The sequence below is a fragment of the Gymnogyps californianus genome, chromosome 5 (genome assembly GCF_018139145.2).
Source record: "Gymnogyps californianus isolate 813 chromosome 5, ASM1813914v2, whole genome shotgun sequence".
Lineage (NCBI taxonomy): Eukaryota > Metazoa > Chordata > Aves > Accipitriformes > Cathartidae > Gymnogyps > Gymnogyps californianus.
The window spans coordinates 51,764,543-51,778,046 of NC_059475.1; the positions used below are offsets into that span (position 1 = coordinate 51,764,543).

General features: G+C 34.1%; 1 protein-coding gene across 5 annotated transcripts in view; it reads right to left on the reverse strand.

The window, feature by feature from the left end:
- The window catches only part of EML5 (EMAP like 5), a 115,611-nt gene that overhangs the window by 15,415 nt on the left and 86,692 nt on the right, over positions 1 to 13,504 (reverse strand). For 2 of the 5 annotated variants that reach the window (XM_050897792.1, XM_050897793.1), the window contains 4 exons: positions 5,209 to 5,287; positions 3,996 to 4,125; positions 3,211 to 3,309; positions 1,066 to 1,086 (listed from right to left, as the gene is read on the reverse strand). In XM_050897792.1, the coding sequence (XP_050753749.1) occupies positions 1,066 to 1,086; positions 3,211 to 3,309; positions 3,996 to 4,125; positions 5,209 to 5,287 (329 nt within the window). Of the gene's footprint in view, positions 1 to 1,065; positions 1,087 to 3,194; positions 3,310 to 3,995; positions 4,126 to 5,208; positions 5,288 to 12,648; positions 12,658 to 13,504 lie in introns of all 5 variants that reach the window. The other 3 variants (XM_050897794.1, XM_050897796.1, XM_050897795.1) reach the window with 3 other exon arrangements.

Consider the following 13,504-nt stretch of genomic DNA (forward strand, 5'->3'; position numbering starts at 1 on the left):
GACTAATGGTTCCATAAAGAAGAAAAAAGTAAGAGTGCTGGTTTCAGGCAGTGACAACAGAATTTAGTAATATACACAAGCTCAAACTAAAGTTGCAGTAGGAAGAAGGCAAGTGAGAGACGGAAAGTCTCCATGCATTATATGCCGGACTAGAGACGTTCTTTCATACAACCAACCATATCATCACTGCTTCTTTTATACAGTTTAAAGTGTGCGAAAAGGTACCTATATTCTTCCTCCCATCCTTAGAGCAAGCACAATTTGGCATATTTAAAAGAAGTCAACACACATTAAAAATGCCACTGTACATTTGTTCTTCATAGAACAAGCTTTAGATCCACATGAAGACTATTATACTTTCTAGGTACACATGAACACACATTTATGCATCTCTGAAGATATGTCACAAGACAATTATAGCTACTCAACAATGAACTCACTCACACATGATGGTGATGAACTTTTAAGATTACAGTTGAAAAAAACAACATACTAATAAAAAATAGCTCAGTCAAGACTGTCAAACTGTCAAAGACCCAAAATGATACAAAAAAAATTAAACTGACATCATAACAAGCATTTTGGATCAGTGGTAATAACTGCATGACAATCATACATAAATGTGAAAGGTGATTGGTTTTTTTCACTCAGTCACCTAGGCCTCCTCAATGGAATTTACTTTAGAAATGCATATTTAAAATTATACTCAATTGAGCGTCTAAAGCAAATGTTAATTGTCAGCCCCAACATGTCTATAAAACCTGCAAGCGTACACAGGAATGTTACAGTAGCAGTATGTATTAGAACTCACTAATCACTGGGCAGCAAGAAGGGAATATGTTACAACAAAAGTAGTTTTTAAGTGTGTTCTAACATTTTAATTGTTTCTATATTTACAATTTGCTGAGCTGTTGTGGTTTATATTCAGTGCCGACAGTAATATGACTGATACAGGGTTTTAATAAACTAAAAATGAATTCATGTCACTTATTGCTCTATAAAGCTGTAGATGGCTACTAGATAGGCTAACTACACCTGAAGATGTTAAAATTTTATTTCCCTTACCTGACATATCTGCTGAGTCTCCTGTAATGGAAAAGCAGCAGAAAAATAATTAGACCAGAAATAAGATAAGTGCTAAAGAAAATATATGCCACATTTAGTATAATTTCTTAACACACACCTTGATGTCATCTCTTTGCATTGCAGCAGCACCAATACTGCTTTTAGTGTTAAAGATGAACAATTACTGACAAAAGGCGGTCACATCAGAAACAAAAATTCGTCGAATGAATATATTTTGATTTCCATTTTGGGTTACAACACAAAAATCTAGTTTTGGTGTATGTTAGGTCTCTCTCTGCCAAACTAAATAAAAAACATATTTTACATGTTACTGATATTTTAACAAATTAAGTGGAAAAAAAAATGCTGATTGCTGTTCTGCTAAGAAGTAATGTTTGAGTCTGATCTTGACAAGTGGCAAATACACCCAATGTGCTTCTATAGGAGCATTAAGAAATCAGGATTATAAAGGTTCAGTTACTGGGAAGTATTACCAAGACTCTGCATATCAGCATTACAGTTTAAAAATACTTGAAATACTGTTTCTGTAAATCTTTTGAAGATTTAAATCGTGATGGTGAAGCTATGTTTGTGCCAGTCATAGCAGTAAGAAAAGTAGCAGCAGTTAAGTATGTTCTTTATGGAGTATGTACTCCTTAACATCTGTTCAGAATCTAGAAATAAGTGTTGTTTGAAGATAATTCGCTTCCAGATCATTTTTCAGATTTAATTCTCTCCTTAAAAATATGTTTTGTAGTTTATTTTTTCAGTGTCATCTGCTCCTTATTTGTATGCCTTAATCCACATTACAAAACAGTTAAAATTGTTCTACTGCTAGTTGATGTAGAAATTGTTATGAAATAAACAAGCATTAAGGGTCCTGTGTTTCTTCTTCGGTAAGATGAACACTGAAGAAAATCCACACAAAGAACAAATTTTCACATTATGCCTACATTCTTCCCGTATATTCTATCATATGGAAAGGCAAACAGGGCCAAATTAAGAAATACGCTAAAAAAGCAAATTCCTAAAGACAATAAAAGGTCTGCAATTCCTGCAAATGTTCTTTGCAATCAAACCATAGGCAAAAATCTGTTGATAATTTTTTCAATTTAAATAATTTCCATTAATGATTTCTTTAAATTGATGTGAGGCAAGAAACTCACCAAGAAATGAAGCTATTTTAGCTAAGCAGTTACTACTATCAGTGAGTCAATTTTAATGTGACATGCACCTAAAAATCCAAAAGACAGAGGGAAGCAGGTAATAAACTCTGACAAACTGACCATATTTAGATGAAACATCTAAACAAACCTACAGGAAAAAAAAAGCTATTCTGGCTAAAATAAACTAAGGGGGTTTTTTGTATTCTATGAACTAATGAAAACAATGTGGTTTTGAATCTGCTGAGAAACAACTGAAGGTATGAAAACTGCAACTGGGTTGTAGAACTACAAAAATTACACTATTCTGCAAAATTTAGAAACAGCAGTATTAGTTCAGCTATGCAGATGCACAGTGGATTTTTTTTCTTTTTCTTTTCTTTTTTTTTTTTTTTTTTTACCTGGTTACTTCATAGATCAATTTTAATGTTACTACGAAACATATATATTTTCCCCCTAAATCTAAATTTATCTGTAGGGAAACACTATTAGGGTTTTGGTTGTGCCTAGAATATTACAACTATGTATTATCAAAACACCAAGTAGGTATTATAAATCTGCCTGATGAGATAAAACCTACATAAAGTGACATCTATTTTAAGAATTCTGGGTTTAGTCCATATAGAAATGAAGGACAGCTCAATTAAGCTTCTTTGGAAGGGCTATGACTCTTTGGAAGGCCTAACACAAGCTGATAGTTAAATAAAACCAGACTAATTTCACGGGGCTTAAGATTTCTAAAAAAATATTTTTGATAACACTCCAAACAAAACATAAGCTTAATCTTCTTTCATGCCTCAATGTTTTTTGTTCAACTTTATTAAATTACACTCAAAGAAACATATAAAGAGGACAGGTAACTGAGTAACACTCATACAAACGGAGATAGCATAATCAAATATTTTTGTGATTTATCATGAACTCACAAGGCCCTAATTGCATGCTCTTATGTTAATTTCTTCTTACAAAAATACAAACATACCTACTTGGCCAGTTGCCACTATGTTGGTGAACTTGGGGTGCTGATTTACAGTGAGGCACAAAATATCATCATTGTGTTCCTGGTAAAAAGACTGCGAGCCTTTTTAAAAAAAAAAAAAAAAGAAAGAGAGAGAAGCCCAACTTTAATTAAAACATTTATACACACATAGACATGGTTAATGTTTGAAAATTTTGTAATACTTTTTAGAAAACAGCATTATGGTGATGTTGCAGTTTGGAGCTTCAAACCAGGAAACAGAAACTCCTAATTTTTTATCTCAATTTTAACACACAGCACTCAATAACTCTGAACTATTCCCTCGAGTTTTCTACATCAAGTTGCTTAAATATCACAGAAACAAATGGCATTGTGTTACTTTTTAAAAGGTCTAAGTTATCTAAGCTAAATTGGTTATTGGGAATGAACGTATATGATACGGAGGACTGAAAAGTAAACCAAATAAAAAATAATTAACTTAGTCTTAGAAAAAACATTAAACAATTACAACTCCATTGTTCAGCTGTTTTAGTTTCTGTGATCATTTTAACAAGCAAATTTCCGAAACCTAATAAAATCTTTACTTCCTTCAACATTCAGTCACCAGAAACATTTCAACATATTTAGTTTGCTTATGCAGCTATTATGAATCATCTCTACAGACTGAATTTTCAGCAACAATAATTTTCCCACTTACTTTTATAAGATTTAAAGCATACCAGTTACTTCATAAACTGTAAATCCACGTGTGTGAAGAAACATTTTTCCTCAAGTGGGTTTTCTCCTACCTGTTGCCACATTATACAAGATCCCAACAGACGCAGTATGATATATTACATCAGCACCATCATTCAAATAGTGTACATTGTTTCTGCAGTCCTTGCCTCGGTACCCAAATACCAGCTCCAAAATTAGGTCCTAAAAAAGATATTTACATCTATTAGATACTCAAAACCTTAAAGGAATTATGAACTTTACAATCTTTTCCAGGATTTTATTTTTCAAATACGCCCTTATGCAGTAAAGGAAAAGGAGTTTAATGATGTCTCAAACCAACAGAAACTGAGATCCTGCCTTCCCTGTCAGCTTACACTGCTGCTCATTCTTGTTGTACAGTCATGTCCTCCTATCATCTCTGTTTTGTGGATGCTGTAGAATATTTCTCTGTGTATATACACACACATATATATACACACAGAAAGAGATACTCATACACATTCATATAAATAAACAAATTACAGCGAGCTAAGAACACAGCGATGCAGAAGATACTAGGAAACAAAGAATGACAAACACTGGTCCACAATTTAATTCCAGCTGGCAATTAAGAAAGCTGAATTACAGCCTAAAACTTCTAGAACACTGATGGCAAAAGACCGCTTATTATGCTACACCAAACATTTTGTTTCATATCACAGAAAATACTTCAGTTGATATGAAGAAATACATTTTTCAAGGTTAGATGAAATTGCCACTTCAGATTAACCAAAAGTGAGTATATTTATTTGCATTGGCCATGTAATGAAAAAAAAAAAAAAAGGTGCCTGAGCTAAAGGCATCATTAATAGATTTTTAAAAACTATTTTATTTTTAAAACTGTTAACAATGATGAATTTTAAACAAAGTTTTAAAATAAATTTTAAAAAATTTTGCAGTAAAAGATGTTTAGCTTTATTAGCAATGATACACCCATTAATAATACAGTTATCTAAATGGGACATATTGCTTTCTACACACTGCATTTAAAAGGTTTTATTATTACTAAGAATTAAGTTGTGCTCCATTTCATTTGCAAGAATAAGTAGTATCAGGCTTTTTTGGATTTAAAAAAAAAATTCTCTCCCACTTTTTTTGCTAGTTACTCGCTATTCAATATTTCCATCTTTGATACATTTTAAATGAAACAATCATTTAGTGTGTCCACAAATGTGTCAATTTCTGGCAAAAAAAAAAAAACGTAAAAGGAGAGGAAGAGGAAGAGGAGATCAATGTTTTTCTTACCTCTATAGGTCTCTTCTTTTTCCCAACATTATTTGTCTGAAGTTTCTCCGGCTGTGGCAATGCCCTACTAACTGGTGGTCTGAAATAAAGAACTGTGAATAAGAGAAGGCTGTCCGTCACCCATTCCATACTAACACAGTACCTTCCAACCTGCTACTGCATATGGAAAACTTATAGCCCTATCGTGCTTAACTGATATTTGTACTCATCTTTAAAAGAAATACCTCTGTCAAAGGAAGAAAAACCCACCTTTAACATGCTAGGTTTTCCGACAATTCTTCAACAAGCCATGACGTTAATGCAAAAGCTTGTTTTACAATGAATGACCACTGATATAATATTCTTAGCTTTTTCATGCTATATCCTTAAGGTACTTCCATCTTCTCTGTAGCAATTTTTATTGGATAAACTTTAAAAGCTTACCTGATTAATCTAAATACTTGAGATAATCATTCCTGTTCCTACGTGCCTTCAGTAGGCCCTAACTTTTCCTATTTTTGTAATAGTTTGTAAAGAACTCCAGGTACACTTGCCCATTCACTCTTACATCAACAGAAACAAGTGACTGATCAACGCTTAGCTGGAAGCAAACCCTCATCATGCAAATGCATGAGTATCAGCCATAACTTACGTTCCACTGTTCTGAATAGCCCCGATTTAATTAAGAAATCTCAACTAGATATGTTTGATAAATATCTGTAACATATCTTTCAGATTATGTTCAACTGTTCATATACAAAGAAACACACAAACAAATAAGTTTTATTTATCAAAATTATGCAATTATTTCTAGTAATTTGCAGGAGCATTGGTTATTGATTCTATACATACAGCATATGTGGCCATGAAAAGAAACCTGCAAGTTTGATGCTTAAGAGGAACAATTCATTTAAAAATAAATTCTACATATAGATTCAATGAAATCCAGGTGATTTAATCCAGCAGGCAGTGTGACAAACTAATACCACACATAAAGCAACAGGTCAGCTCTCTTTCATATTCCCTTTTTAGTATGAAGTACTTTCAATTCCATCTCTGCTCTTGAATGATGACTTTGATGCAAAATAATCATTGTGTCTTTTCTAAGAACAATAGACTATGATTTGTTTGTACACTGTATATTTTGAACTACATTCAAAAAGTATTTTTTCAGTTATTCAAATAAAATACCATTTTCTGAGCTTTACTCCTCCATTTTCCCTGCCTAATTTTAGTACAATTTGATGTCATATCACCAATCAAAAGATTTGTACATATTATAATGCAAATTATACTGCAACTATAAACTGTGTTCTGAGATACTTCAGTTACTTCCTCTACACTTAGAAGCCTGTAAAGTACCTGTGGGGAAAAAAAAAATTACAAACAAAAAAGAGATGATGAAAAATTTCTGTCTGGTAAAGAAGTCTGTCAGATCCCTGGATCACCCAAACATAATCAAGTTTATTAAAACTCGCTAATGTGTTAGGGCCAGAGGGAGGTACTTGAAATATTTAATTCAGCATCATAAATCTAGATTTTATGAAATGTAAAATCTTTACAATAGAAAATCCAAATCCAGATCTAAAAAGAAATATTGCTACTCTACATTGGATAGTTAACACAATAAGTCTTTTCACAGGGAGGGAATATAGGCTGTATTAAACAAATTCTTATCAGAGCAAAGTATGAAATAATAATTTAAAATTAAAAAGAAAATTCAAGGCATGAAGGAAAATAACTAACTCTCATATTTCATATTCATTCATAAATAAGTGCAAATTGAAACAGAGAACACTAATTGAAGTATGGAGAAAGACTTCTATAACTTCACAAAGAATGGTAGTCTAACACTTGGTTTTTGCTACTCCAAAATTCTTACTCTTGGAAAACAGACTTCTACTAAACTGTCAGTAAAGGCAAAATCTGGGGACATCTACCATATATAGCAATGCAGGTCAGAAAAGGAGTCCAATGTGGACATGCACTAAAGGTCTCCTCGCTCAGAGAGAGGAGCACTCTCCTCGCTCAGAGACAAATATTAGAAGATAGCAGCATTTAAATACACTCTTTCAGTCCTGCTTGAAATACGTCCGGTGGGAATGTACCCCCAGACTTCAATTTCAAAGGTCCTCAGTTACAGATCTTTTTTTCCTCTCTGAGGTCTCCAGTTAGAAGGAATTCACATACACCTCAAGACAGAAAAGCAAGGCATTTGAATTTCCTTTTCAGTTACAGCCTGGACCTAGCTCACAGCCATAGCATCCTGTCCCTTAGTCTGTGAAGGTCAAAAAGTATTCTCCTAACTTTCGGAAAAGAGGAGGAAAAGCAAACCAACCACGGTCTGGGCTGCCCTCATCAGCCAACAAGCATGTTGGCCAGTACAGGAAGCAAGGAATACATCTGATTTCTGTCAGCAATCCCAACATCCAATTTCATGACAACTCTTGAATCAGTACTGTTTCTCAACAAGCTCTTTCCAGGTCTTACATTTGATGCAAAATTCCTAGCCTCCCCAGCTATCTTCCAGGTCCTTTCTTCTCTTCTGTCCTATCACCACTGACTCCTAGCATCCCCTCATCTAGCCTGTCATATTACAACAATAGTATCGCTAAGTATAATTAAAATTCTCATTTTTTTTATTTTTTAAAAATAAAGAAACTAAACTTTTATTTAGAAGTTTCTAAATTATCAACATAAACCACTCCCAATAGGTCACAATGTTTATCATATTAAATACATACGGAGAGACGTCATCTAAAGTTTTGCAGAGGAAAAAATCTTTGACCATATTTGTTCCCCACCTTCACAGTAGACGAGCAATTTCAGTTACAAATACACTGATCAAGAGGTATCTCCCAGTGTCATAGAAGCCTTATCATCACTGTGTGCTACTCAAATTGAATCATACCCAATCAAGTAAAACTACTGAAATGCATGAACAAAAATTGAAAGGCACAGAGATTCTGTATGGGGAATGGGCTTTCTGAAAGCACTTCGGTGATACAAAGAATAAAAACCTGTCCTTATTCATTCAAGTAAATGAAGAGACAGAGAAAGAGAGAAACTAATATAGCCCAGGTCCAATTAAAATTTGCTAGAGAGGAGAAAAAAAAAAAAAATCACACAGCTTCATCAAACATCTGAGGTAAATTTACATTAAGATTCCTTCTTCTCTTGTAAAGAACAACTTTTTTTCCAGTATCTTTTTTGAAATGGTCACACTGACCTCCCAAAATATTAACAAATAAAGCTTTGTTTGGGTTTTGGAGTGGTTGGGGTTTTTTTTGTTTTTGGTTTTTTTTTTTTCATATAAATATAAGTACTGCTTAAAACTGAACAAATTCTGGTGCTTACAATCTCTGAAGTTAAATGGCAAAATAATAACCAGTTCTCTGTCTGTGCAATCAAAAGTCTTCAAAGAATGAACAGGGTTAACAAGTTAAATGAATTGCACATACCCATGATTATACATATCCTGTTATTTTATGGCTAAGAAATATAGTTATTGAAATGTATCTAATACCTGGCTTGTGTAACAGGTTAATGATATTAAGCACTGCTAACCAATTTTCTTCCTACCTACAGTTTATTACTTTGAATTATAATTAAAATTCCTTAATTCCTTTGATACCTCCATAATTGCTGCTCATTTATTAGGTAACTAGGAGCACACTTATAAATGCAAGAAGTTCCTTAAAAAACACTTACATAAAAGTGATTCCTTAAAAACCACTTACATAATGTTGACTTTAAATCCTTTTTTAAATTAAGCAAACACAACATGTACCTTTCTCTTCTTAAACATGGAAATCAGGGACAACACTGAAGTGCTGAAAATTGGAAGATTGTATACCAGTGATTCTGTTGGTCCTAACCATTAGTTTCTTCAAGAATCAGAGGGGGTAAAAAAGAGGAACCTATAGTAAATAGTATCAACGTTCACTAGTTTTCCACTGTCATGTTACCTCTTCTCTCATCCCATGCAGCAGCAATAAAATCAAACAGCAAGTACAGTAGGGAGTATTGCAGAAATGTGAGACTAGCATGCTGTTTGTTGTGCATGCTGCTTCTACTGGCATGTTGCAGAACTCAAAAAGGCTTCTGAAGAAACAGAAATCCAGCTGTCAATGACATATTAAGGACTAAAAAGAAAATCACAATGCCACCTTACTCAGCTGTGAAGCATCAACACCCAAGATATGATTGCCAGCCTACACATACACCAGCAGAAAAAAATCCAAACCTTGAAGGAAAGTAGAAAAAGATACACTCCTCTTACAGTTCCAGAGAGCCTTCTTAGCTGAGAGAAGCATAATTTCTGATACTTTTCAGACAGCAAGGAAATCTTTAAATGTGGCTTCCTTTAGATTACATTGCAGCCAGCCCAGGGAACAAGAATGTCAGATTCTAGATCTAGTAAACTTGCATAAATTTCTCTATTACTTTGAACAGCAAACTAAGAAGCATATCAGTAACTAATACCACTCTTTAAAAAAAAAAAAAAATCTATGAAAAGTAGCACAAGAGCAAATGAAGATTTCTGATCAAAGACAGAAGACTACTATGCATTACCATCAAAAAACCCCACCTGATCTGAAGCAAGAAGTCCAAGCTGCAGGGAATTGAGTCCAATTCTCTTAGGACAATTCCTAACAATCTAGCCATAAAAATATTTTTATGCCCATCTTGATTTAGAGCTTCTAAGAAGAAAAAAGGCATTCCTAGAAACACTATTATTTAGGAGGAACAGTGTACGTTTATCAATTGTCAGAGGTTAGTGTTGTTGGACTGCTGTTGCAAAGATACATAAAAATCAGAGACTGAGGGAGAACTGCATAGGTCAGGGGAGATTCAAGGAAATAAAAAGGATACATCTAAAACAGCAGACAAAATCCCTGTAATTACATATTTGAGGTAAAGAAAATGAAAAGTAGGTTCAACAAGTTTTTCCCTGAAAAAACAAAACCAAAACCAAATGAAAATAAACCACCAAACCCAAGCTTAGTAGCAGTAGAAAACTTGATGACCACAGGTCATCCAGACAGCTATGGAGTAGAAGTGAGTGACAATGCTGGTGCTGAGCAGGCAGGTGGCATGCAAGGGCTGTAGGCTCCATCACTGGAGGTCAGTCCTGCTTTACAGATGGGGGTAGTGGAAGATTGAGCAAAACTGCCCAATCCACCTCTTGCTCACTCCAGAATGCTTCCAAATATTTTATATTTTCAATTTCTGATTTATCATGGACGATCCAGCAACAGTCTTATTACTGTTGCTCTAGAAATTGATAAAACACAGCATAAAGAGCCCTTCTTCCACTTGTCACCCTCACATTTGACATAGAGCACTCAAGTCTCATTTCTCCCCCCCCCCCCCCCCCCCCCCCCCATGTCCCTGAAAGACAGAGGAAAAAGTGACTTAGAGAAAAAAAAAAAAACAGAAAAACTAAATAGAGCAGGAGAGCATATCTGAAGTTTCATGAAAGCAGTAAAAACTGAAAGGACATGGTTCTGGCACATGTTTAGGTTACTGGAACTGAACTGACTGGAAGCGAAGATTTCTATGCTGCTTGGATCTAGAATGTGGCATTTTTCGTAACATTTGCTGTCTGCTAATCTTGTGACAGAATGGGAGAAGAGGTAAAACAATCTCACATTATACAACCGCTTGAAAAGACCATCTATACTTAAAGGCTGCACAGATAAACAGATACAAATATAGGCTGATATCCATCCTTAGCCAATCAGAGTACATTTACATTTGTACATTACCATACAACAGAATAAAGTGAATGTACCTTGGTCAATAAAACTTGACAATTTATACTCAGCTATATGATCTCACAGGTCACCTAAACAATTTATACAAGTACCCATCTATAAAAGACTAACTCTGTATTGATTCAGAGCAGTGGAACTGGAATGCAAATTACAAGCACATACGTATTTTTTCCCAATTAAGTTTCAAGACGACAACTTATGCATTTAAAAGCAGGAATGTTGAAGGACACCAGAATACATTTTCCAAGTGCTTTTTTTAAAGGTGTGAAAGCTGAAGGTATTTTTCATTTGTTATTTAACGTGCAGGAAAGTGACTAATGGCATATACAACACACAGTGGTCATATACCTGCATGTATAACTGGCTGCATGCTCAAAAACTGTGTGCAAAAGATGGGAAGGAGAGCATGAATAACATTTTGGGGTGAATGCGCACATGGATGGGGTCAGTTTGAACATGTGGAAGGAGAGTTCCAGCCATCTATCATAGGGGAAATAAATACCTTAATATTGGCACTTTATTTTCAACATGAAAATAGAATCAGTATATATATTTTAATATTTCTTGTTATAAGAACATAAAAATAGAATACAAGCATTTTGAAGTAGTTTGTGAAACAAAGAAACCCTTTTTCATGGTTTTAGACATAGTTTCAATATTATTAATACTGCTACCCATGCTGTCGTGTATGACGATGTTGTATTTCACTCCCTATTTTTATTATTGATACTGAGTTTCTAAAGTTATTAACAGAACAAGGGATGGTCTTCCGTGGTTAATATAAACTGCCATCAATTCTTTTAGTTCCATGGTAACTTAAGACAATGTCAATTACAACATTTATTTCTGTTTTCAAAATCCAAGTGATATTTTGGGCATGATTTCATAGAGCAAATTACAGCTGTTGGTACAAAAGAAAAAGTCCTGTGAGGGTCACCATAGCTGCACCTCGTACTTTGGGGGACTTGCAGAGAACTTAGCAATTGATTCTGCACTAGCCTTCAGCATGAAGTGACTTTCACTGCCCTCCCCAAAAGATGTTGGCAAGCATGAATTAGAGAATTAATTTTAAAAGTAAGGAGGAGTTCTCTCCATTTATTCTTGATATGATTTTCAAAGTCACTTGTGAAACTTTAGAGGTCTGATTTCCATTAGAAGATAATGAAACCTGGTAGTTTTTAAATACTGCTTCTTGCCAACAATTTGTCATCATTATTTTCATGTGTCCTATGAGTAGTAAGTGCCATTTTGTACACACTAATGTGGATATAGGTAATCTAATACTTAAATAATTTAGCAACGTATACACCTTGACATGTCAGGTGAGACTGTCCCATCAAATGCAAAACAATCCACTTCTGAGGTAGACAGCTGTCCACTAGAGACTGGAGAGAGTGCTAATCTCTGTATTTTAGTAATTATTATTGAAAAATGCAATTTGTAAAACATAGGCAAGTTTAATGGTCCATGTAGTTAATTTTATATTGGTAGGTAAATAAATATCTACGTTATTGTATGGAACAGAACTACAATGAATACTTATAAATTTAAAATTTGTAATACAGCAATATTCCAAGGAGTGATAGGTGCATGGTATAGCACCCAATATGACAGATGGCTTTTTAAGGAAAATAGGAGATGACAGTAAAATATGAACTAGATAGCAAAATAAAAGCATTACCTGGAACCTCTTTTCAGCAGCAGGTGGGAAAGAGAAAAGGATTACTTATGCAAGTTTGGCTGAAAGCTAGGTGTCAGTGAACTATTCATAGAAATAATTATTATCGACTTTCTCGTTTGTTTACTTCTTTTTACAACAAGGGGATTATTCACAACTTCATAGGTTATATAAAACTATTATTTGTACAGAATACTCCCATTCACTTAAATGGGAATTATGAACATGTGTTGGCATGAGAATATAATATTTAGGAATGATTCCTACTGTAAACAGCGAAAAAAAGCAGAAGCAGACACAAAAACCTCTGAAGTATATCAAGCGTTTAAAGAGTTGGCAAAATCTACACCTGAATTACTCAAAGAAAGGTGGTACAGGTTTAACTTCCTGAAATGAGCTGATGGATAGAACAGTCAACTCACTATTAAAGACAGATGTTCAAGTTTACTCATAAAAATACATTCAGTTATACTAAAATACAATTATCTCAGCTAGTCAAAATGTGTGAGGTACTGAGCACTGCTAATATATACTGTTTTTTCATGATTATTTAATTCAGTTTTGTTGACTGAAGATATTTGGCATCTGTTTCACAAATTTGTTGCACTGGATGGGTTTTCTCAGTCATGTATAATGCATACTGCTATACTCTGACAAGCAAAAAATCATTATTAACCATCAGAATATATGGGCATGTACAGATTATTTCCTAATATCTGTACTATGCGTGGGCACTTTTCATTAGTCTGATTAGCAGGAACACTTCCTTTGTTTTGATTTTCTTTTCTTTTAAGAACTACCAAGCAATTCTACTGCAGCAAGGAGGATACTAGTTATCAGTCTTTTTCACTTATAGGTG